Source organism: Phoxinus phoxinus, assembly GCF_949152265.1.
Source record: "Phoxinus phoxinus genome assembly, chromosome: 8".
Classification (NCBI taxonomy): Eukaryota; Metazoa; Chordata; class Actinopteri; order Cypriniformes; family Leuciscidae; genus Phoxinus; species Phoxinus phoxinus.
The window spans coordinates 32,012,506-32,039,451 of NC_136883.1; the positions used below are offsets into that span (position 1 = coordinate 32,012,506).

A 26,946-nucleotide genomic window follows, 5' to 3' on the forward strand; every position below is an offset into this window, starting at 1 on the left:
TTGTGGACTACATAAGAACAAGGCCAAAAACTGACAAGATATTGTTCTGTATCAGCAGTAATTGGTAGCCTCTATATATGGAGGCGTAGGTGCCACCTTTACCCTTAATGTGCATAATAGACTGAGATATTGGCTGCTGTTGTACACCTTTATGCCACATTTGGATTATGCCATGGTATATGTTCATCTTCTAATTCAAATAAAGAATTTAAATGTGTGTGTGTGTGTGTGTGTGTGTGTGTGTGTGTGTGTGTGTGTGTGTGTGTGTGTGTGTGTGTGTGTGTGTGTGTGTGTGTGTGTGTGTGTGTGTGTGTGTAAAAAAAACCTTCAACCTACATGTAAAGTTTACTTATTGTAACTATATGACTCTCCTGAAAGTCATTGTATAATGTGCACACTGGCTTTGTTAAACAACATTGCCAATAAAGTAGGCTACTTTTAAAAAGATTAAGACCCTTTTGAAATGTTCAATTATTTTGATAATTTCGTGTCAATATAATCATTTCCCATTCTCATCAGATTTCTAGTCATCTGGCGTTGCTGTTACAGGTTGTCAACACTAGGCTATGGCCACACCTTTCTGTGATTCTTCCTGTGGCCAGGGCCCGCTCATCGGCTTTAAATCATCCGCTCCCCACAGAAACACAACGCTGATCCCATAGTCGTGCTCTCACACACCGTTTAACAGCGGTCGCGTCGCGTGAAATATACCAAGAGAAGCGCATTTATTCCGCCTGCAGATAACGCTATAAATTTAGCTGTAGTTAGCGGTGCCCGATTCGAATGCTCGCTCGTGCGCGCGCGCCCGCTCTGTCTCTCTCCTTCTCTGCTCCTGACGTCAGCGAGATTGTCTGAAAGCGTCGAGCCCAGCGCGTTCTCTCTCCATACTGACCCTCCATTGTGAGCACGCTAACGATGCCAGCGCTCGCAGCAGTCGCCGCCGCCGCCCAGTAGAGACCTCCCAGCCCGAGGACCGAGCACCACGACACCGTTACACAGACCGAGAGCGCGCGCCAGAGACTTATGTTCCAGCCCAACGTTGTCTTTTGCGGGATTTAATGCTCTAGCTAGTCGCCGACAGGGAGAGAGAGAGCGAGAGAGAGAGAGTGTGTGTGTGAGAGAGAGGGATAGGGACAGCCATAGAGAGGAATAAGGAAGAAACACCGAGGATATTTCTCACCCGGACCATTTTGGAGATAAAAAGAGCCGAGGTTCATCTAGTCATGGGATGTACACTGAGCGCAGAGGAAAGAGCGGCTCTGGACAGGAGCAAAGCCATCGAGAAAAACCTTAAAGAAGACGGAGTCACTGCTGCTAAAGATGTGAAATTGCTCCTGCTAGGTAATGCGGAGTGGAGCCCTTCAAATCTAGCTGTATCCTACACATCGCAGTGTCTCATCCGATGATCAATGCACATGTATGGGATCTCTTCATTGTGACAGGCGATCTTATTCCCTTGTGTCTGTCTCTTCTCCACAGGGGCCGGGGAATCTGGGAAAAGTACCATCGTGAAACAGATGAAGTAAGTGGCATGTTTTAAATGACATCCATCAGTCAGTGTGCGCTGTGTGAGACACACGAAACCACCCACCCACACACACACACCCTCTATTGCTTGATGGCGAATTCTTAGGTCCGCCATATTTTCAAGGAGTTCATTCTCCACTAGCGTGTTACATACATTGTAGCAGTGACATGATGATGATCTGGTGTAGCAGATCCGCAGTATGTAGTCTATATTAGTGGGTTCGGGAAGACGAGGCGCCGTCGATGTGCTGTTCACGAAAATGGTGCTGAAAGTCAACTGGGGGACCGTGTTTCCTAGTTAATGCTCTATTGGCGTCCACTGACACACTCCACCCCGATTTCACTTCATCCTGTGGGCATTTACGGATGTCTCTGATGTCTTCCTGTGCATTTGTTGATATGACAAACGTCATAAATCAATCAAATATAACGTTAGGCATTAACTTTTCATAGGATTTATATATATATAGGCTATGCTACTGTATACTCTGCAGAGAATGAAATGGTTGTGCTTCAGATTTTCAGCATCATTTTATAGATTCATATTCTTTCACCTAAATAATTGCATAATTTGCTGTAGAGACCGATAGCCGTACTGATTTGACCCATATTATTTTTAACCATATGCACACTTTTCTGCTTAACTAGTTGGTTCTTCAGTATTGGGTTCTTCATTATTTGGTATAAATGGCGTCCCCTTAATAGTACAATACTGTTTGGAAGCTTTTACATATCAACCATTCATTTTCAATTAAGACTTTAGCATTTTAAGCTTAGTAGCTCTAAAATAAATTTGAAGCCATTACATTCACATTAGTTATTTATGTAAATGGCTTAAAATTTATTTATGATAATATAATATAAGCTTATTAATTATTCATAATGCAGGTTGCATTGTATTTTATTATAGTCCAGTGTTTATAGTAGCCTATTGTGTAAAAAAACAGGAATAAAACAATTAAAAAAGGTTCTGCATATTTTATTTAGCTCTTGTAAAAGTAAATATATACCCCCCACCCCCCCCCCCCACACACACACACACTATCAGTCGGTTTATACTATGTAGTTAATAGGGTGTTAAGAGCCTTCTGTTGAGAATGGAGAAGGCAGAGCTTATATGGCAAATGGTGCCTGGAGATAATGCTGTCGGCTGTGTGTGCATGGCGTTGGTGCAACATGAACAGGCCTTCATGCTTTTGTAGTCTGTGTTGGGTCGATGCTCATATTGAGGGAAGAAGGTTTGACACCCAACCAGCTCAACTTCCTCACGGCCATTTTTATGCACTGACGTCCTCTTTACGCCTCACTGAAAACGATCTGTTCATCTACCTTGTGGTTAGGATGTCATATGCTCATTTGAATAGAATCTTAAATGCAGCTCCTGTAATTAGCCTATATTTGACTCGTTTTGGAATAATCTATTTTTTATAGTCTCTGTCTCCATCTGGACATGGTGTGTGTTATAGAATTCATAATTGTGTATGCTTACTGATAAATAGACGTTGTAATGTAAGTGATGCAAGGGAGATTTTTAACGTCGAGCTGTTACAAGCGCAGTTTATTGCTCAGTGCAAAGCTTTCGATGAAGAAACGCATCCATTCTCAAATGTGTGCACGAGCCCTGCCTTTGTCGAATCGAAATTTTGAAAAATGCCATTGAATTTGCTATCTGGTCTGGCTATGTTATTAGCCTATATCACGGTGTTCTTGTAATGCGATGCAAAGCAATTGTTATGGAAAATGCACGTGATTATCTCGGAAATGTTGTGAAATAGTACATCGGAGGATTTCAGGCGGTTTCAGTGGTGGACAGCGCCCAGCAGAGTCTTTTTCTGTGATCGGCTTTCTTCGGCTAGTTTCGGTTTTCTCCGTCGTTAAGAGCTTTGAACCTGCGGCGAGAGGGAAAACAGGGGATGGATTTGTGCGTCTTGTGCTCAGGGAGAGATGCAGTGCACACACCTACTTCGATTTATTTGTATTATATGGTGTGTGTGAATGTTTTACTCCATAAATACAATGCTTAGCTTGGGACAATGGCAAAAATGCAAATGAAAATACCCCAGATATTTAAATTTGTGGGTGGATAAAATGTCCCCGCAGTGAATTCCTATTATGTAGGATTTTATATTTTTCAATATAGTCTAGCATAGTGTTTGTGTTATATCTTTTTATTCAGATGGAGAATTTCTAATAAATCTGACTGTACAATTTCTCCCAAAAGGGAGAAAGATGAAAATCAACAACGGAGTATACATTGCAAGTTGAGTTTGAGGAATTGGAGAAACCAAAATGATATCATTTTTCAATTTCAAATTGCTTGGTCAGCTGAAAAAATTAATGACAGTATTCACCACTGTGCTTGTAAGCCATTGTAGCTAATGCCTCAGGCATATTTCTAAGTCATCCAAAGAGTGATGAATCTTTCCTCTCTAAGGATTCATTGTTGCTCTTATGTGCTTAATTGGGTAATAAGAGTGTCTCATGATGGAGCTGGTTAAACTGTTTTGCTCCTGAAGGAGTGGAGTATGCAGCTCTGGGCTTCTTTCTGTAATACGCCATGCATTAGTTGTTTTTCTAGGGCTTTTGTTGAGCTTAACTAGACCGTTAAACGTTCCGCCACTGTCACTTACTTGAAATGCTTTTTAGGATATTGCAGCTTTAATATAATGTATTGCATTTAATGTACTTGTAATTATGTCGCATTGCGAAGTGCGTACAATAAAAAGCAATTATACAATCTGTTATATGTTATTAAAATCCAGAACAAACAAATTCAAATTCCAGTGGCATTCTTATATGTCTCTTAAGATATAGCCTATAATTGTTTTTGCCCTAATGTGAAAGAGCTGATCTCTATATAGTTGGAAGAGGTGATTTTATTATGTCTTCAAGCTTCCCCGGAGATAACGGTTAAGTAAGCATATAAGCCTATATAAGTCATGACATGTTTCAGGAAATGTTATGTGTATGCGATAAAATCAGAGATATTTTGAATCTAGATCAGTGGTTTTGGTCTGGCCTTATTGTCAAGGCATAAGATCACAACATTTACATTGCAACAAGCTAATCGGAACACTTCCACTGTGTGTTAGATGGTTTCTAGCCTTTAGTTAAACAGTATTCTGTGTATTGCATGGCTTGAAAAGTGCGGATGAGACAAGGAGGTGTGCACTTAACATGTCAGAGTAAACCAGGGAACTGTGTGATGTGTGAAAGATGGTGAGAGAGAGAGGGCGCAGCATGAGGAGGGGAGATGTTGGTAAACCCTGTGATTATGGTGTAGTCCTGTAGGCAGGCAACAGTGCTTCCATCTGCTTTATTAGTTCAGTGTGAGAGGGGAGTGTTTAAGTGTGTGCCGGCTGCTCTCAGTATCTGATCACATCACACATACACGGCACTCTCTCTCTTTTTCTCTGTTTCCTGCGGTCATCTTCCTGGCACCTAGTCCTATGGGAATGAAATATAAGCAATTGAAGATGTATTTTGTGTGTTCGGGGGAGAGAAAAAAATCGGAGTATATGGTGATGGAGAACAGTTTTATAGACCCTGGAGACTGTGTGTGTCATCATCGTGCATGTCACTTCCTCACCCACGCGTGTCATGCATGGATGATCAAAAGCCTTCAGAAAACAGATAAAATGTATATACGAAAAGTTATATGGTATGATGTGCGCACGATTGTGGCATATTAAAGCAGTATGTATGTCGTCAGATCTAATTCTTGTTTATAAGGCTGTCAAACATAGACTGACTATAGTTGAATATTTATATTAATACTAATTTTGTGCACTGCCATTTAAAAGTTTGGATCAAAAATATTTTTTTGGGAAATAAATTAATACTTTTATATATAACTAGAATGGATCAAATTGATCAAAAGTGACAGAAAAAACATTTTATAATATGATAAATCAAATTTATTTCAAATATATGCTCTTCTTTTGAATTATCTAAAGAATACTTAAAATATATCACAGATTTAACAAAAATATTAATCAGCAAAACTGTTTTCAACATAGATAATAATAGGAAATCTTTCTTGAACACCAAATCATAAGATTTCTGAAGGGTCATGTTACACTGAAGACTACTGAATAACGCCAAAGATTTGAAATATAGAAAGACGGGGCACTAATATTACTTATGAATGGGAGAAAGTGCAGCGCGCAGTTTGGCGAAATAAGTCAATTGCTGTCAATTGTAGCATTGCCATCACAGAAAAAAATGACATTTTAAAATATATTAAAATTTAAAACAAATATTTAATAATATTTCACAGTCTTACTGTTTTTTAAACTGGTAAATATGTTCAAAAACATCAAATCTTACCGTCCCCAAACTTTTGAATGGTGGTGTGTAGTAAACTGTCAAACTATATTATTATGAAGTGACTATAAAGTGAATTTGCAGTAAGGGAATAAGTGAACCGTGCTGGTGTTGCAGACAAATGAGATGGTGCGAGTTAATTTGAAGTGAAAATACAAGTCAAAAGTCTTGCAAACTGCCCTGATACTAATCAAGTGTCGTCCATAGAGTGAGAGAAACTGAAAGCGAATGGGACATGACAATGCAGTCTGAATCTAATAATGGGTGACAAGAAGGAATCTCAATAACAGACTCTATGTGAATTATGTTGGATTTGCCAAAAACCGCTGATGCTGTAATATTCTAAGTCAGATAAGATAAACATTTACTGGATTACTACTTTATTGGACAACTAGCCGTGTAGTAAAAATGAAATCCTTATTTAGAGTATTTTACCATCTGATCATCAAGTGGTTTATTGTCTAATCTGTGAACTGTAATCCAAGGCCACTCGTCATATTATCCTTTAAAAGCGGACTTCTGCTGCTGGATAGACCGGATAGGATTAAAAATGTTTGTTTTTTCTAAAGTGATCTCTGCAGCATGCAATATGCCGGGCTGTCCTGTAGCTGGCTAATTGAAGGGTTGAAGCAGAGGACCCAGCTGTTCAGTTTTACTCCATCTGTACATCCATGAAGCTAAACTGTGGCCATGCACTCGAGTGGCAGAGCATGAAACATTATGTCTCTAGTGTCTAGAGGTTGACGTGTGTTGAGTGATGAAGGTTTAGATGAAGAATTCTGTAAGATTCTGCTGTAAGTGTGGCACAGCTGAAATTAGTGTGTTTCACTTCCCCTAGAAGAAAGACTTCAACTCTACAGCTTTGTAAATTTGAATTGCGACATACTAGAGCTTACAATTTTTTTATTTTTTTTTTATAAAGTAAAATACCTTTTATGTAAAAAAAAAAATGTATATCGTGGCCTTAGTACGTCAGCACGTTTGACTAATTCGTTCCCTAGTTTCATGTGCACAATATTAGTTTCCTTATTTTACTAAATCTTGGGCATGTTGATATATATACCTACAAGTATGGATTGGACACTCTGTATACCGGTGCCATATATATATATATATATATATATATATATATATATAATATAGCACCGGTATGCAGAGTGTCCGGTATCATATCTAATCCGGTTTTAGATCTGTTGAGTATCTAAAAAAAAAAAAAAAAAAAAATATATATATATATATATATACCGGTATATATATTTTCATTTTATTTTTTAAATAATGATCATTTATGTTATCAGCCATAAAAAAATTAGTGAGTGGAGATCATTTTAATATCGGTAGGCTAGATCCCTTTAATATATGATTTCATATTATGAAGTGCAGAAATGTATTTCTTAAATACATATTTGTAAAATATGGTTCAAAATCATACAAATTCTGCATTTTGCTTCCTTTTTTAGCCTTTTAAGTGTAGTAGGTGTGTTCTCTGACCTCACTGTGTTTAACCGGAACCTTTACCGAGCTCCCTGCACATTTTGTATTGTTCAAAGCTTCATAGCAGATGTAAGTTGAAGAGGGCTGTTGGGGTGGGTAAAACCCATTTTAATGCAAAGAAAGGAAATTAGCATTGACACAAAGCACCCTTGCTTGTGACTGCAGTACTGCTGAACCTGTTATTAGCAACGGCAATAGTGTGCAGTATGCGGATTGCCAGGCCATTTAACCTACTGATTTACGTCTGATTGTCAATTGGGAAATCTTCTTACGAAGATTACCGGTATATATTTTAATGTATCAAGTGCAGTGGGTTTGGGTGGGGCTGTGAGTGCACACACTTGTAACCATAATGTGTGTGTGTGTTTGTGTGTTTGGGGAAGCTCTGAGTCACTATAAAAAGGGAAGGAGCTCTGATGAAACACACTGGCTGTACAAATGAACAGTACAAATGATAGTCCATTTTTGCTTCTCTCTCTGTCGGTGATCTTTTGGCTGTCTGTCTGACACTCTGTCCCTCTGTATTAGAGGGGGGGTTTATGTGTCCAGCTGATGTGATTGGAGTTGACTGAGCACAGGGAGAACAAACGGTTCTCATGTGTTGATTTCCCAGAGCTTTGACTGTAATACTCTGGCATGATCCCCTCTGGCTCGGCCCGCAGACACAATGTGACTGAACAATGCACACCTCAATTCTTTATGAGGTGGAGAAAATTTTAAATGAGAGTATATTTGTTTCTATACTGTGCCATGGCAGCATGTATTTTGCATCTGATTTGTGAACGGTACTGGGTAGTATGCAAAGTTATCAAACCTACATGCAACATTCAGATCTTCTATACCATGGTTTTTATTGTAAACTGGTAAATTTATTGTATTCTTTAATGTAACTAACTACTAATTTGGTTTGAGAATATTTGAGAGTATGGATGCTGTATTGAGAACTAAAATTGCACAATATTTGGGAATAAAACCACAGTTTTTGTTACGTCCTGGCTTATGTTTCTACTTAAGATACTGCGTAGTAATTTTATTCTCACTTCTTGTGAGTAAAAATCACAGGTAGAGAGGAAGTGTTCAGCTCAGGCAAAAAAAAGTGTCTCTATTTTTCCTACTCGGTCACACACTCAAGCTGATTTCTCTTTACGGCAGTGAAAGCGAGACGATGCCTGAAGTTGGGCCGGAGAGTGGGAAACAGTGGGGCTGGAATGTCAAGTGCTTCCCTGAACCCCTCAGTGACCCCTTATTCTCCCACCGGTTCTTTATTTCCACCCTCTCCATCTCTTTTGGCCTCTCTGTGGTGGGTCCATATGTACTTGCCATGTAGGGAGTTCTGGATGACCCATGTGCTGGTGATCAAACAAAGGGCCTTTGTCTTAGTGAGGTGTTTGTGTTGGGCCATAACGCAGGTCCTAGGCCAGCCCCTTCAACACCAACACAAAAGAGCTTTATTGGGGAGGCAGTCAGGGTGGTTCAGCTCATCTGATCTGAGGTCAGCTGATTTACAGCATGGCAGTGCAATGTGAACTCCACTTATGGTCCAATTACATAATGTGTATCTGGATCAGATTGTGGCATATTCCTTAACTCTTTCCCTACCAGCGTTTAAAAATAAAGAAATAAATACAGTTGCAAGCCAGCTTTTTTACTTTTCATGGCCCCCAGAATAATTTGTTGTATGAATATCTGAACATGCAAGATATCAAAACAAAGAACTTTGCATTTAAAAGCAAACAGACAAACAAAAAAAGTTTTTTTTCGAGCTTCATGCATTATTTTTTTCATTAACACTTGAATGTGGGTAACTAAAAGCAACATTTTAAACAAAAAGCTGAGAGATTTTTTTTTCAAAGACAACGTGCGTAAACAATGCTTTTACCGCTTGTTTCTGCTTCTTTTTTGTCTGTGTTTTTATCTGGAGATCCAGTACTCTTTCAGGAGATGGGTAATATAGTGCCCTACCGTATAACAGTGAAAACACTGAAAGCCGGAATATTCCATCAATGGTGGGAAAAGAGTTCATTAAAAATATACTAAATAAGAAGGGATGCAACAAAATATTATATACCGTACTTCCATTATATAAATAGCATTTATATTAATATGTAATTTATTCCTGTGATGGCAAAGCTATATTTTCAGCAGCCATTACTTTATTACATATTATTACATATTACATTACTGTCTATTACAGTCTACAGTCTTTTTTATTGTTATTATCAATGTTAAAAACAGTTCTGCTGAATATTTTTTTGAAGAAACTTAATATTTTTGCAGAAACCTTGATAGATTTCAAGTTCAAAAGAACAGTATTTATTTGAAATAGAAATCTTACTACTTGTATAATTTATATACCTTTTCCATACAATGATTCTAAATACACAAGCTGTGAAGTTCTATACAAATACCATAGAAGTCTGTACAACTTGTGTGATGTATTCCAAACCTTGAGATGCCATACGATTTTTTTTTTTGTCAGATGAGATTTTGTGTGAGGGGAAAAAGAGCAAATTACTTATACTTTATGGAGAAGATCTATGTGAAGATTCTTTAATTGTTTTGTTTGTATTCCACAGAAAAATAACGGCATACAGGTTTGGAATGACATGAGGGTGGGTAACAGAATTAAAAAATTTCAAGTGAACTGTCCCTTTAAATGTGAGAATGTCACATGCTTCTATCTCTCACACCTAGCTGTGTGCAAATAATTTTCTTATTTGCAAGCATTAGTGGGACACTTATGAAAAGTGTGTTGTGGGGTGATGTGAGTGAAGAGTGTTAATTGCATCTTGCTGTGACTGTGTTTTGCCATGTGTATCATTGTAACCTTTACCTGGTGACTGCAAATAGGTATAAATTGGTCTGTCTGTTGGTGGTTTCCAGCAACCTTCAGCCCTGGGGAGCCGACACACACACACACACACACACACACACACACACACACACACACACACACACACACACACACACACACACACACACACACACACACACACACACACACACACACACACACACACACACACACACACACACACACACACACACACAAAAGGAGCTTGGGTATTACACAAGCAACTTTTAATTAAGGTATAATTGTAGATTCAGTAGGGACTCCGCCTGTAGCCTTTTGTTCACACACCGAGTGGAGCATTTCTTCTTTTGCAGTGTTCGCTTCCTTTTTACTGACTGAAAAGTACAGATGTTGCCCCATGGTTTACGGTAATCGCACGTAACATCATTTGTCAGGAACAGCTGATGGTTTAACTCTTACAGTGAAAAAATTTGTAAAATTGTAGTCCATAAGTAACGGTCGGTGCTTTCAGCTGCGTGCATGTTCCTCTGGCGAATGTTAAGAATGTGCTACCTCGTTTCATTTACCCGTATGCATTCCCTCCCTCTTTTCTTCACTCTGTTGCCATGGAGATGACAATGGCTGCCATAATTAGAGGATGACAAATGACCCAGAGTAGATAAGGGGGAGTTACTGCGAACCGTGAATCAGAAGAAAAGTGGGAGTGAATCAGGGGGTTGGCCGTGGGGAGCGTACAGGACGATGGCTAAACATATCTGGGTGTGAGTAATATTATGTATTCACAACCAGTTCGTAGTAATCTGCTAGTCTGATAGTATTAACATCGTCCTGCTTTTAAGCAACATGAAATTAAAATTGACCCAGTTTACTTTCTTAATAAATGACTGGTATGATTCATCAGTGCGTCGAATTCAAAAGCTTACATCAAAATGTTAATGTAAATTTCTCCACTTACGAAATTACTTTTTCATTTCTGCTTATATAACCAAGGCTGAGTGGGTGTGGAAAAAGTAATATTAGGCTAAATGTCACATCATGTAGGTATAAAGTGACACATTTTCAGGCTAATCCATCAAATCATATAGAATGGCAACAACTCGCTGTGCAACACAAAAATCACACAGACACACACAGACACACACAGACACACACAGACACACACACACACACACACACACACACACACACACACACACACACACACACACACACACACACACACACACACACACACACACACACTGAGCCTTGTGTAATTGCTTTTCAAATACATACCCCTTTTTCATTATTCTTAAAGCTTGCTTTTGACATAACTCTGCGAGAAAGGCGGAAAGAGAAAATGAGATGATAGGGAAGGAAGAGAAAGTGGGATGGATATATAGACCCATCATACTCGACTTGTTGTTTCATAATTGTAATTACGCCCTGTAGTTTCCCTTTTCTCTGACAAGCATTTCTGTGAATTGATCCAATAGAACATGACTCGCATACATCTGCGCACAGCAGAAGGGATGGCCAGCCTACATGTCGGGCAGATGTTAAGCCCAATTTATACTTCTGTGTCGAACTCACGCCGTAGCTACGTCGTAGGCTGTGTATAGCGCGCGTACCCTGGCGTGCACCTCTCCAAAAATGTAACAACGCGTCAATTCTACGCGGATGCAAGCGCTGTGATTGGTCTGCTAGAGCCCCTCCCTCGGGTTTCACACGCTCCCTCTGCATGCGTAATTGAACGTCAACGACGCAAAATAATAAATGAAAACCAATGCGTAGTCTATAGCGTAGAGGCTCCGGCGTAGGTCCGACGCAGAAGTATAAATCAGCCTTTAGGCTTTAACAGGGAAGGGTTGACCTGCGAACTCTCTGTGTGATTGAGAAAGCGAAGCCTTGATTATTATTGTTATAAATAGATGTCCCTCCCGGTGTTTAGTGGGATAAGTGGCCATGTCCGGAGGGTGAGGACAGAAACAGCACTCAAAAACACCATCAGGACAAAGGATTCTCTTACAGATGACATGAGCCAGCTTTGGGAGGTAGGAGCAAGAGGTTGTGTGTGTGTGCGCGCGTGCGCGTGCGCGTGTGTGTGAGAGTTTTTGTATTTCTATTTTGGCTACCGTTGTGCACTCTTGAGATCCACATTCCACCTCACTACTTTAAAATAAAACCTTGTAGAGATTCAGATCGGTGAGTTGCTCTATAGATCGTCTTCTCTTAACCTCTCTGATCTGATAAATGGAGTTCCATCCAAACCAAAGGTCAGGAGGAGCATGTTTGTTTAGTCCTGTCAATCACAATGTATGTGTACTTCATTCATCTGACTTTTTGTGGCATCACTCGACCATTCTAGATTCATTAGGACAGCCAAAAACATTTACCTTAAAGTATTAGTTTACCAAAAGTATTGTCATTCCAGACTCATTACTTTCTTTCATGATATAGAAATTACACAGCAGAATGCTCATGCTGCTCTTTTTCATTCAGTGAAACTGGATGAAATTTCTTCACTTTCAGTGTAATGTTTGTATTATTTACATTTGTTTTCATTTTAGTTTAGTTTATAGTTAAAATTTAACATAATTTTAATGATTTAAAAGTGCTTTAGTCATTTATTATTAGTCTTTGAAAAAAATATTTCTACGTAGTTTAATTTTTTCTTCAGTTTTAGTAATTTTAGTAGCCTACTTCTACTTACTCTACACTTATTTATTGCTATTTATATTTTCATTTTATTTTTTCGCTTGTTTCTGATTTTTTTTTAACTGAAAATGATTTTTAAACATTTTAGTTTTGATTTAACTAAAAACTAAACAAACACTCAACAAACATTAAGGTCTGTTTCTCACAGAGAAGCTATTAAATGGCTTCCGAAGTATTTAAATATAGTGCAAAAGTTATGTGGACTGTTCTTTTCTTTTTCTTTTTAAAGCTTGACAGTCCCAGTCCCCATTTCCTCCCATTATATGGAAAAGGGGAACTTGGAAATTCTTCTAAACCATTTTTTTGGTGTGTTGTATGGAAGTAAGAAATTCATATGGGGTTGGAACAACATGAAGTAAAAGTTATACAGGTTTAAAATGACAAGAAAATTTCGAATTAATCCTTTAAATCACTCAGCTATCCGTAGTACTGCACATGCTCTTCACGTAGATGAATGCCGTGATGATTTGTCCCTTTGTGCGAATAAGATTGAGTGTACTCAAGCCGAGTTACAGGTCACAGAGCGCAGTTGGCGTGATTATGTAATAACCTCAGCAGGAGCTCGTGCTGGCCAGTTCCTCCACCTCTCAGGACACCTTACAGACAGCCACGAGATGTGGGAAATAAGTCTTCATGCATGAATGCCATAAGTTTTCCAATCTGAGATGCTCTGTTCTCTCTCTTCTTTAATGAGCTGTTCTATAATCAGTTCATCTGAAGGAAAGGTTGCTGTAATGATGTCTGTCCTCCGCCCACATGCTAGCTTTCAGAGATCAGCCCTTATCAGTGGAGAGGAGAAGATGAAAATGACTGTTAACCTCACACAAACTCTCCAAGAATCTCCCTCATCTTCTCTCTTCTTGTAACAACTCTTCATTATCCTCTTTTTCATGTGGGTCCTAAAACTTGATCCCCGAAGCTGTTAGAACTTATTTTGACAGGGCTCTTATGCCTGTGTGGGAATGTTTGTGAGGTTCTCTGGTGGTTTTTGCTGCTCATTAGACAATAGGCAGAACTTTCTACCGTAATGTATATGGCTTGGCTTGTATTATGATATTAGCTCACTGTTTAGACAATAACAAATACTGTTCTTCGCTTGCATTAAGGCTTTCATAAAACTTGCTTTTATGTATGTGTTGAGTCGACCCTTTAAAGGTGCTATGTGTAGTTTTTCTTCTAAAATGAATCCATTTTTTATTGCCTGTGTGTGAAGGGGTTGTAATCTCACAATAAAATTATCCTTTTGTCGGGTTTTGCTATACCTCTGTGAAGGCTCCGGGTCGGATTTGCCGCGAAATCCAGTGACGTGACTGCATTGTCATGTTGGTGCAAAAACCCCATGTTGCCCCATTTGCTTGTGTCTCTCAGTTTCAGGGCGGATTGCAACAATTTTGTATGTGAACTCCATATCAGATTGTTTATAGCTGCAAGATCACGCCGAATGAAGTGAGTGCGTGTTCAATCGGGAATGCTAAGAGAACATTGTGCTTGCTATGTTTTTCTTCTTCAAACTAAACAACGTTTACATCCCGTCTGGCTAGCGCGTTTCCCATAACGTTTACGCATGAAGTCATTAGGCGAGGAAAGGCGGTCTTTTGTGGCTGTGCGAAAGCATTCGACCACATGCGTGTCTACACTACGAACTCAAACCGATCAAATGCGTTATCAACTACCTCTGGAAGTGGTCAAAACTAGACACGCTCAAAATGTTTTAGACCATGTTTACACCTGTATTTAGGGTCGTCCACTTGTGATCCGATCGACCGTAGTCCATCTTAATACCAGGTGTAAACAAGGCCTAAAACCGTGTGTGTGTGGTTCAGGTCTACCCCACGTTATGGGGACAAAATGTCCCAACAAAGATGGCAATTTCCGAAATCCTTGTCCTTGTGGGGACTTTTTTTTTGACCCCATGAGGAAAACAACTTATAATTCATACTAAGGGATGTCTTTTGAAAATGTCAAAATGCTTTAGTTTTTTTTAAGGTTTATAAAACCTAAGGTTTAGTGTTAGGTCACAATAAACAGTTTGTACAGTATAACAAACATTGTCTATGTCCCCATAGAACATGAATACCCAACGTGTGTGTGTGTGTGTGTCAGGCCCTTGGTCTTTGCCAGGTCGACTGGAATAGGAGCCCTCTGAGTGCGAGTCTACTTTCAGTGTCTCACATTTGAAACAGATCAATGTTTCCATCCTCCCGCGGGAATCAAACACCGATGTCCATATTTATATTGCGACTTTCAAAAGACCCTAAACATTTGTTATTTTTATCACTTGAATTATTCAGTGGTCATCTGAGAAAAGTGAATGAGTGACAGACTTTTGGAATGGCCATACAATCTCACTGGTTTTTATTGGTTTGCTAGCACCAGCTGTTAATTGCTCATAATGGAAATGTATAATGTATTATATATATATTATATCCTATAAATTTTATTGTAACTAATTTAAATCCGTTTCATCTGATTCCTGAAAATCTATCAGAAAAAGAGCAGTAGCACAGGTGTTTGTTCAAATAATCGAACAGTAAATGATAGAGGAGTCATTTTCAGGATTTTATTTTAATTTTATTTTGTGTGTTATAAATGCTATTTGATTTTTATTTAATTTTTAGCTTTTTTGTGTTATTCATTGTGATTTAAATGTATAAGAAATGTATACTTCACAGTAGTGGTTTTGGTTGAACTAAGTGCAATGCTGAGCTAATGATAGACAGGTAACAGCCTTTAGGTCATTTTGTGTGTGTGTGTGTGTGTGTGTGTGTGCGTGCATACAAGTGGTCAAAAATATCAACCCCAAACACATGCTTCATCACACCTCTCTCTGGCACCAGTCTAATAAACCAGTGTGATTTCTGGGTCTGCATAATGCCAGGCTTTGCCAGTCTGTCTGGCTTTTCTCATGCCACACTAACACCATTTACTAAGACCAGCCGAGCACTGATGTGATAATTCATTGGCTTTCGCTTTCAGGCCAGACAATGCCATTATCCATCAAAGAAATGCATATAATATTATTTGAAAAGGGGGGTCAAAGCCTCATGATCTAAATATGACTTGCCATCTTTCAGTATTGCAGAACTGACAGATGTCCAAACCTAATTTCAGCTAAATCAATTGAATTAGGGGTTTTAGCCATAGAATAACCTAGTGCCATTGGGGCCCCTTTGTGGGGCCCCCCTTTGTGGTCTGGCTCCAGCGGGGTCATATTCTCTGTGAGAAACCCATCCCTGCTGTCCCGAATGCTCTACTTTCCCCAGTAATAACACCATTTTATTGAAGCTAATGGGCAATGAGGTTCAAATATTAAATGTGAGAGTGAGTGAGTGAGTGAGTGAGGGAAAAGGCATTTAATAAGGGACCGTAAAACCCACGACAATGTACAACATAACTCAGGAATCAGGAGGATGTCTACATAGGACACGCTGCACTCCAACAATGTTGGATGATAGAGACACAACTAATGCTGTAATCCGCTGAACATGATGATTAATATCCCTTCCTCATCACAAAACTTCTTCCACTGGGTTTTCAGTAGCACAAAATAGAGAGACAATAGTAGCAGGAGTCAACGAATAAATCATTAATATTCATCAATTGTATTTATCATTTAGAAGGCACTCGACATGTGGCTTTTGACATGCGTTGTTATGAATGTATACTAATTAAGAAGTTGAAGGGAAAGGGATATTTGCGCGGTTTTAATTTTACTGTACGTCTCGTATATCATTTTTATTGACAATGTGAATCTAAAGTATTTATCACTAGATTGCCTGTGTGAATGCGTCATCCAGACTTAACAGGTCCTTTATTGCTTTTTCGAAATGTTTTGCATAACATGATGCACTGGCAGCATTAACAAAATATTGCAACACTCTTTTTTTTTTACTGTCTGTCTGACAGACTGACACTTTAGGTGAAATCAGCTGTCAAATATACTGGTCTGGATGGGATTGGTATCTCTGTAACTACTAAGAAGTTTTTTTTTTTTTTTTTTTTTTAAGGTTGTAGTCTATTGGATAATGCGTGTGTATATATGAGATTGAGATGCCAACAATACTTGAACCACTATCTATTTTTACACTACCTAGATTTAAGGATTCATTTCTTTGTGGAATTTGCTGAAAAACAGTAGATAATTTGCTCTGTTAATATTCTACAGAGGTTGTGTTGAATTGCTTGATTTAAACGAGATTAAAATAACAAAATATGTTTGTGTAAAACGAATCTAGTCTGAAAAGCATTCAGTCTTACATTAAAAAGATTGTAATCTTATCATTTGATTTCGATCCTCTTGGTCTCATGAAGTTGAGTGCCTCTGATTTAGATCATGTTACATCTAATTATCACTTACTGACTTTGGAAATTACGCATAAATTAACTGTAATGGCGTTAAAGTGAACTTTATTTAAATGTATCAATACTGAGAGCAGGGTAGGACAGCCGCATGGCGGGTCAGCAGTCCCGTTGAAGCCGTGACACACACATAACAAGACATATTATATCACTATCTGTACATGTTTGAACATCACTATGTTTGCTTTCTATCTCCATATCCAACCTTCCTCTTCCTCAGTATTATCACCACAGCTAGGTCAAGGGACTGTCTAGAAGAGTCCTGTGTGGTTGTTTGTGATCTTGAGAAGCACACACACACACACACACACACACGCGCTCTCTAACATGGCTTCTGTTATGTGTGTAGGATTATCCACGAGGACGGTTTCTCTGGTGATGATGTGAAGCAGTACAAGCCAGTGGTCTTCAGCAACACCATCCAGTCTCTGGCCGCTATCGTGCGTGCCATGGACACACTGGGGCTGGAGTACGGAGACAAGGAGCGTAAAGTGAGTACAACACAAACCCTGATAAGCTGAAACACTCATTAAAGAGTGGCATTCCCATTGTAATTATAACCTTATGGATTATAATTAAAACACTCATGATCAGCTGTAATTTCACTTTACTTTAAAGCAAGACCGAAGAACATTTATGCAAGACAAATATATACTGTTCTGTGTAAGATGATTCAGGAAAATCAGATGACATGGGTAAATGACAGTGGCTTGTAGCCTTAGCTTAGTTCCTGTGGCTGCAACTACGAGCTATAAGGAACTGAACGCAGTAAGGATACATATGGTTTTAAAGAGACCTTTAAACCTTTTTACATTTAGTAAAACTTTTTTAATAGTAATATTCCAGGTTCAGTTTATTTCATTTTCTTACATTTTTTTATTTTATTAAATGGGCCCATGCATGTGTGAAGATAGTTTATAATAATATTAATTTATATACAATAGTGAATAAATAATATAATTATTAAAACTTTTTGTATTATTGTTAAAATGTATTGTAATATTTGAGCTGTGGCGCTGTTTAAATCTTTTTTACAGTTGTTTTACGGTTTATGGTATTGCGTTATCGTGGCAACAAAGTTGTAAAATTGGATATAGTTTTATACAGGTTCATACTTTTTTTTTCTTCCAAACTCCAATCAGGATTCATGTTAAAGGGATAGTTCACCCAAAAATATTTTTTTTTGTAATTTACTCACACTCAAGTTGTTCCAAACCTGTATGATTTCTTCTTCTTCTGCTGAACATAAAAGAAGATATTTCTATAGTATATATTTTTTCTTACTATGGAAGTCAATGGCTACCGTCAACTGTTTGGTTACCAAAATTCTTTAAAACATCTTATTTTGTGTTCAACAGAAGACAGAACCTCATACAGGTTTAGGAACACTGGAGGGCGAGTAAATGATGACAGAATTTTGAACCATTTCTTTAACACACGTATTGTTGACATCTTTGGCTATATTGTTGAAACATTGAGCATTTTGATTACATTATTCCACAATTGTCAATGGATATTAACCTATACTGAACCTGGAATGTTCCTTTAATAATAATAAAAATCATTCTACTTAAGACTCTATGCATTAAAGACACAACCAGTAATCTAATCTAAAGGAAAACAGAAGTGGTAAACATCGATAGACTCCAGCCACAGCAGATATCGCTTCCCTCTGCCTAATACATAGCCTAAGTTAAATGGTTTGGTGCTGATGGGAAGCTTCATTTTAAGATTAATGCTAATGCATTCTTTCAGTGACAATATAAGACTCATAATCCCATTGTGCCCTTTCCCAAAAGCTTTCTCACTGTAATGTCAGTGAACTCATTGACCTTTAGCAGGAAGAAATGTTTCACTTTAATCAAACCAAAGCGATCAGTATGAAGGGAACAGTCATCTGAAATATCCATCGATTTGAGATATTTTCTCTTGTGAGAAATAGAACATGTCTTCATTTCCAGGTTGAGTTACACCTCAGGAAGCCGGCCTTGAAGGGCATCAGATCTATGTACCTAATAAGAGAGGTTACAGATAGCGATGTGGCATAATGTGTTAGTGTGTGTTGGAATGTGATTACTGGGCCTACATGGAACCGGACTTTCCTGCATTTTCTGCTGTTTTTTGTTGGGGAAAAGCACAATTTGGCAGAATTATGACTTAAACAGATAAAGGAATATTACAGTTAAGGGACTATATATAGATAATAATAATAGTTATCGACATCCCTTGTTTTCTTAAAAAAAACAAAAAAACAAAACCCAAAGTAAAGTTATATTCAAGTAAACTTGGATATGATTTTATACATTTTTTTAATTAAAATTTTAATATATATTTTTTTCGCACTAAAATCATGTTGTCACACACACACATACTGTTTATGTTTTTTGGCTATAAACGGTTGAAACCGTTTATGGATTGGCCCTGTTCACTTCCATCATAAACCATATTTTTGCCTTTTTTAAAGAAAAGGAATGACCTTAATTCTTTCGGTAATCGAATGCTTTTAACAGTGCTTAACTTGTACTGAACCCGGAACATTCCTCTTATACAGCCCTGAGCGAATTCTGCATAGATCCTTCAGAGTTCTTTGTGCACCAATTCCATGTGGGCTGAGTTCTGTCTATTGCCAATGGTGGAATTGGTCAGAATATGTGAGGTATACAGTATGTGATGTGTTCCAAAGCTATGGGGAGAGAATCCTTTGACACTTTCCTCATTGTAAATCGCTAAATGACTAAATGTAAGTGCATACAGTATGTATACGTTATTCCTGAGAACAGATCACTTACACACATCCACACGAACTCTTCAGCCCTCGGTTCCTTCAGGCTGTGGAGGCCAGCTGGCTCACACATTTTTAATCTGAAGTGTGAAGCTTTTATTGGAACAACCTAGCCTCTATAGATCTGTTTGCCTTTTCTTTCTTTCTTTCTTTCTTTCTTTCTTTCTTTCTTTCTTTCTTTCTTTCTTTCTTTCTTTCTTTCTTTCTTTCTTTCTTTCTTTCTTTCTTTCTTTCTTTCTTTCTTTCTTTCTTTCTTTCTTTCTTTCTTTCTTTCTCTCTCTCTCTCTCTCTCTCTCTCTCTCTCTCTCTCTCTCTCTCTCTCTCTCTCTCTCTCTCTCTCTCTCTCTCTCTCTCTCTCTCTCTCTCTCTGATCTGTCCATCTGCACAACCCTCTCTCCTTCATATCTCCCTTCTCATATCTCCTCCTCTCTCTCACCAATCTGGCCCTGTTGCCATGACAACCTCTTGTTTCGTCTCTCTCTCTCTCGCTCAATGCATTCCACAAGTCTGTGTCCATGGGCAATGTCAATCGCATGCACTCTGCCCAGCACCAAAGAGGCAACAATCTCATGTGACCATACACGCAGTGTGTGTGACCAGAATGAGAAGTGGGCCACACCCCCTCAAAGAGTACAACACTATTGCGCTGTTCCGAAACATAATGAATTGCATACTCAAAAGCTCTATATATATCATTTGAGTTTGACACTATCATTTTGCTAAGATAACTGTGTGAAGCCTAAAATAAAAAGACAGAAATATTGGGAAAAATTGTTGATTATATTATGTATTATTTTGTATTTTATTATTAAATGTATTGTTATTATATTATTTGTTAGATTATTTTATTATAATAAAATAAAATAAAAATACATTTGTTATAATAAAATAATCAATATTACATCAATCTATGTTTAGCAATTTTAATATTGAGTGAAACATAAGTTGACATTTGTGTAACCATTTTATAATCTGCCATCTTCGGTTTATATTTACACCCTGCTCCAGTGTTGCTATTGTTAACTAAAAACGATTAACAATCTTTTTTGTTTATTGAAACGAAGCTGAAATAAAACCGCCTGATCTCATTGTTAATACTTAGGTACATTTGTACATTTACAGGTACAAAATGTACATTGTTGTACGTTTGAATCGATGCTGAAACTTGCAATATGGATGTATTGGGGCAACATTTAAACATAAACATTATTACGTATTTAATAAGAAAATATTCACAAATCTATTATCATATATCATATATTATCATATATATTTGTATAATTGCCCATTTGATCATTTTATGGATACATTTTAGATCCCTTAACCCTGCCCCCAAACCTAAACATGACCATTTTATAGAGGATATAAAAAGAATAAAACGTAATGGACAGAAATGTGTAGGAAAACGACAATTTCAGTAACAATATAGCATTTCAAATATATTTTGAGCTGCTAATCCCACTCCTACCTTTAAACCTATCCACTCTTAAAAATATGTAGTTCTAAAGAAAAACATAATAGATAAGTGTAATAATACAAATGTATTTATTGCAAAAATGTCAAAAGCGGTTCCAAAAGTAGTTCAAATGACGATGTGTTGCAGTCGTAGTATATTAAAGTTATATAAAAGTTTTGTATGGTTAAAAGACGAATTTAAGTTATCTCTGAAAATCTTAACTCGATCCACTCTTTGAAGGCGCATCAACGGAAACACGGCATGTCAAAATCTGTGACGACATTGACGAAGCATTTGAAGCAAAAGCGTTTATGTTCCAAAATTAATAATACTACTTGATAAATAATAGTTAAACGGTTACAGAAATGTTTTATGTTAATTATGCAGTTCTGTTTCCATTGCAGTTTTGCGAAATATTTATTTTTCGAATTGCCTGAAAAACCACCTCATGCGAGCGTAAAAACTTTTTGTGATAAATTTCCGTGTTTCCATTGGGCGTATTTTCAATTCGCAATTTCAATGTGCACAATTTAAAGGATAATGGAAACGCGGCTACAGTATGCATAAGCTCCTCAGTATCATCAACAGCAATCGCGATGGAGGAATGAATTACCCTCCTCCATCCCCAGCTCCTCCTCTCGTCAGTAAGGGTTTGGCATTCTGATTCCCTCTTAAATCAGACTAAATTCTCAATTATGTTGTACATTAAAATCTTTATTAATGAATGATATATGCAATACATTCACATTGGTTCTGCTCTTATCCATGCTAGAACCATACCGCCAATCCAAACTGTATGCTAATCGTCAGTCGTATTTGATGATATAGTGGCCCCACGAAGTTGTTCATAAGTAAATAATTTAAATTTTTAGTGCTGTCAATACATCAATATTGTTTCAGTGTAAAGTACAAGTGGAAGAACCACACGTTATGTAAAAATATATATGAATACTCATGAGATCACGTTGAATCAAATCAAATATAAATATTAGATAAAATAAACTAAAGTTAAAATGAAAACTAAAAATATAAAAATAAAGGCTTTCTCTAATACAATCTCAATAATTCTAAAATAACACTGCTCAATTCAACATACACACATTTTTATAATATGTGTTACCATCATGTCTCTGTCATTTTGGAAAAGAGCATGTTTCTGCCTCATGCCTTTCTCACACTTTTCTACAAAACACACTGTCTAGGCTTACCACACATTTGCCAGCGTCATCGAATGATGTCGGTATCTGGATATGTTATGCTATGTTCTGTGATAATTTGTTACAGGAGTCAATTTTCAGGAGCTGCTGTCTATTTTTAGATGTTCTGCATATGCCATGTATACATGACACACATATTCCATGTACATTCTTGTCATGTCTCTATACATGCAGCTGTCCTGGTAATCACCCATGATCGTTTTTCTTTGTAGTGTAATAGTGGATGATGCTATGGCCTGTGGCAGAAAGTCCATTCATCCCAGTTTGATTCAGAGCTCACCACAGCTCACTCACACAGCTCATCTCATTGCTGCCATGCTTATGGTCCTCTACATTACAGCAAAATGGCTGCCGTTCTGAGCGGAATGGGTTCCATAAGGAGTTCCAACATGTTGGTGCGACCTTGCCAGGGTTCCACACATCCTGCGCCACACCACGACTGATAATATAAATGGCAGTCTGTGGTGGGCAAGGGCCGTGAGCCCAGTGCCTGGCACCCAGATGGACACAGATGGGCTTTGCCATTCAAGCCCTCTGCTTTGACTGCAGCATCATGAAGAAGCGGGTGAAAAACTCTACAAACCCAATTGGGTGTCACCAGACTACGTGCTAAATGCATGCACATTTATATTCAAAAATGCCCCAAAATAGAACTGCGCAGTAGGATTGCAATCAATATTAGGAGTGTTTGCTCAGGGAATGACTTTGAGTGAGAGACGGAAGTGAAAAGCTCTACATTTTAAGTGATTTATCTCGCATTAGTGCTGACACACTGGCGACAGCTCTCCTCTCTGACCATTTCTATTACTTATTCTCTTATAACGATAAATATGTGCATGCAGAATCAATTTAATGCATATTAAGCGTTGAATTATATATTTTCTGGGTTATACAAAGAGTTAGTTTATGGATGGGGTGCTGCAGTGTGTGAAAAATCTGTTCTTTCAGGCAAAACTGATTGGATGCGGGCAGTCACTCATATGAATTGCTGTCTGTGGCCACTGGGAATATGTCGACAAACAGTGGCTTTTAAAGTATTGTGACACATTAATGATGCTTTGTTTTTCCTTTAAACTTAATGGAAATCCCATAGGTGGCTTTTTGCAGTAGTTCATGACTTGAGGCAAACTGGCATCCTTTGTGTTTAGTTTGAGTAGGGCTGCACGATTTATTGTATTTTAATCATGATCACGATTTCTGCCTCTCTTGATTAATTAAGCATAATTGGCCTGCTGTTTATTTATTTTGATTATTATTTATTTATTTGACATTTGTTATCTTGCATTGTTAATAACAAGCCTCCACAAGCTTTCATGCTTTGAGTTGCCAGATGCCACAAGTTTAAATCTCCCATTTAGAGCTTTTCACTTAAATGTGTTTTAACTATCTTCCCAACATGGCGAACATGTGCATGAGCTCTCTCTGCACTGCAACAAAAGCTCTGATAAACACAGACAAACATGTATGTTGGAGTTTAGCGATCTCCATTTAAATATTCTGCTCAAATGAAAGTGTAATACAGCCAGTCTGTGTTTCTATGAGGCTGCTTGTATTATTTACGGCAACTACTGTAAATCTGTGAACAGTGACAAACAGTAATTCCAAACATCAATCTCGACTGTATTGTTTACTGGTGTGGTTGCTGAATAAATGCACTTGTAACCTCTGTGCTATAATACAAAGTATTTTTGTTGTTTTAATAGAAAAACATTAACATAATTAGGAATTATTGAATATTATTTGGAATTACGTTTTAGATTTTGAGAGAATCTTTTTAAAGTTTAATTAGTTTTCAGTAGAAAGTGTGTTAATTTATATGATAAATGTAATAAATCCGGAAACTACAATAGATGAAGTTAAATTAACCCTGCATAGCTAACGCACTCTTGATTTGTGCTTTTGTGAAAGTCCAATAATTCTGATGTAAAAGTAAATTTCTCAAATGAGAACAATTATGATTAATAATCGTGATGTATCATTTTTGAGCAAATAACAGTGATGATCATGCATTGCTCTCTATGCAAACCGTCACTGGGGTATTTGGTCGTTTATTTTGTATGAGTCTGCAGGCTTCTCTGCGTGTGTCATTGAGGAAAAACAGTTGGGGAATAAGGAAGAGAGGGTGCTGGCACCAGAATATTCCCTGCAGTCCCGGCAACGCCCCAGTGGTGCTCACGCTCCCACTCATTATCCAGAGAAAACTCGTCTGAACAGCCTCATCATCAGCTAATAGGTGTAATGTAAGGCTGATCTGGAAAACAACAACGGGTTTATCTGGTATTTAAATAAGAAAAATGCCTTGTTAGAAGACTATAGCAGTATTCAGATTAGTTTTCAAAACAACATTTGAGTTACAGTTAGGCATCTAAAATAGTCTGTTATGTCATATACTGCTTCGTACTGAATTGGTGGGATATTTTTCATCTGGAAGCGTTATGAGATTTGATGAGTAAAAATAATAATGATATACTGCAAATGACAGACATTCCTATTCCTAATTTGTGAAACATAAATTTACCTTTGGGAAAGCTAGTCACATCCAAATAGGGCCAATGACGTACAGCTTTACAAATAAAACGTCAAGGTAAAGCCCCTTTAGATGTTTATAGTGATACTTTGTCAAATAAAACTTGCATGCAAATGATGTGGTTGAATGAGCTGCATTTCGGTATTGCATGTACTTGTTTTATTGTCATTAGGGATTTATTTTTGTGTACATGGTGCATCTTTCTAGCCTGGGAAAACCCAGACCACTTCCGGCAAATTTAGATTTGCTCTGCAAGTGGGTCTGGCAAAGAGCCCATTGAAACCCATTTCCAATCCGTCGAAATCGCGGCACCAATCAGAAACGTTGGGGCGGGCTTTACACGATGACGACAGAGCAGAGACGGTGACGCAGATTTTGTACATTACAAAGCTGGATGCCGCCGTGGAACATCACAACATCACTCGTTCGAATCAGCTATCGCGTCTGTTTCAAGCGATTTAAAATAGTAATTTTCGTTAACACAAACAGAGAATTGCTGAGAGTCTCGAGATGTTTCTCCGTCGCTCTGCATACGTCATGTCATTCATCGCTCTGATTGGTTTTAGATCTATCCGACGTCCGTTGGTGACGCCCCTGTGGAAATGAATTGTCTATGGAGCTTTGCCAGACCCTAACTAGCATCTTTCACTTGTGTGCGAAACTCCTGCCAATGATAAAATATGTTAATAACTACACCTTGAAAAGGAGAAAAATATGGTGAAGCTGCAACAGTCTTTTTCTTCCCTATTGTGACGTTTATCCGAGTGAAGCGGCTTTTCGAACAAGAAAAAATGTAAGGCTGGTCTTGATTTTGTCCATCAAGAATTGATTGGATTGTTAGATTGTTGTCATTTGCTAGGTTGTCCCGCTCTCACGTAAACATGAAATTAGAGAAGAAAATGGATGTCGCTGCAAGTGGGAGGGGAATTCATTTTGATTAAAGATTTTTAAAATCGTGATGCCCACAGATACATAATTTATAATAAATACTGTAATATTCCATAAAAACAAGAATTGTCCATTTTGATTTCATGGTGACTTTAAGATGAGCAGATTAAGGAGAAAATAAACTCCAGTTTGACATACACAATATTTTAGTATACTTACTGATTGAGATACCCACATCCTGTTCTCTATTACGGTAATTTCTTTTTAAAATGTTGTGCAGTTTCATTTAGTGACTTAAGGTAAAAAAATTGGTATAGGTTGTATATACTAACAGTGGTCATGGAAGTTGTAAGTAGTATGTGAGTTGGGTGTTCTCCCATTATATAGTCATAAATTCACATACACATGTGAAAATATTTGCATATTGGGTGCTCTTTTTGGTCTAGGTCACCTGCATTTTGGTACGCTCTTTGTAAAGTTGTTGCAGACAGCCTGTACCATTGCTAAAAATCAGAGGGGAAGGTAGGCGTATTTATAGGATGTGTAAATTAATTTTGTGTGAGGCAGATCGAGAGCCCTCCAGAATCATTAACAGATATCTATCCCAGCAGATTACACTGCAGCCTCCATTTTAATTGAGACTCTTTTATGTCATGTCTCTGGTGCTTGGGTTTAGTAAAAGGATGCCTGGGTCCCTTCTCCCCAGCCTTACAGCTCATCTACACAGATCCCGAATATAATTATTTCTGACGCATTTTAATTACATATTGGGTTAATCAGTTTACCTCGGTGAATCTTTACTCAGGAGAACCTACTTGTGTTTTCCCGGGCTGTTGCTTTTTTTTTTTTTTTTACAAG

At 37.8% G+C, this 26,946-nt stretch overlaps 1 protein-coding gene across 2 annotated transcripts in view; it reads left to right on the plus strand.

Annotated features, from left to right (window-relative positions):
* The first annotated feature begins 523 nt into the window (after nt 1-523).
* Nucleotides 524-26,946, plus strand: part of gnao1a (guanine nucleotide binding protein (G protein), alpha activating activity polypeptide O, a) — an 84,396-nt gene continuing 57,973 nt past the window's right edge. For both annotated transcript variants that reach the window (XM_079622003.1, XM_079622004.1), the window contains exons 1-3: nt 524-1,341; nt 1,480-1,522; nt 17,568-17,709. In XM_079622003.1, coding sequence (XP_079478129.1) covers nt 1,224-1,341; nt 1,480-1,522; nt 17,568-17,709 — 303 coding nt within the window. In that variant the 5' untranslated portion in view covers nt 524-1,223. The remainder of the gene's footprint in view (nt 1,342-1,479; nt 1,523-17,567; nt 17,710-26,946) is intronic.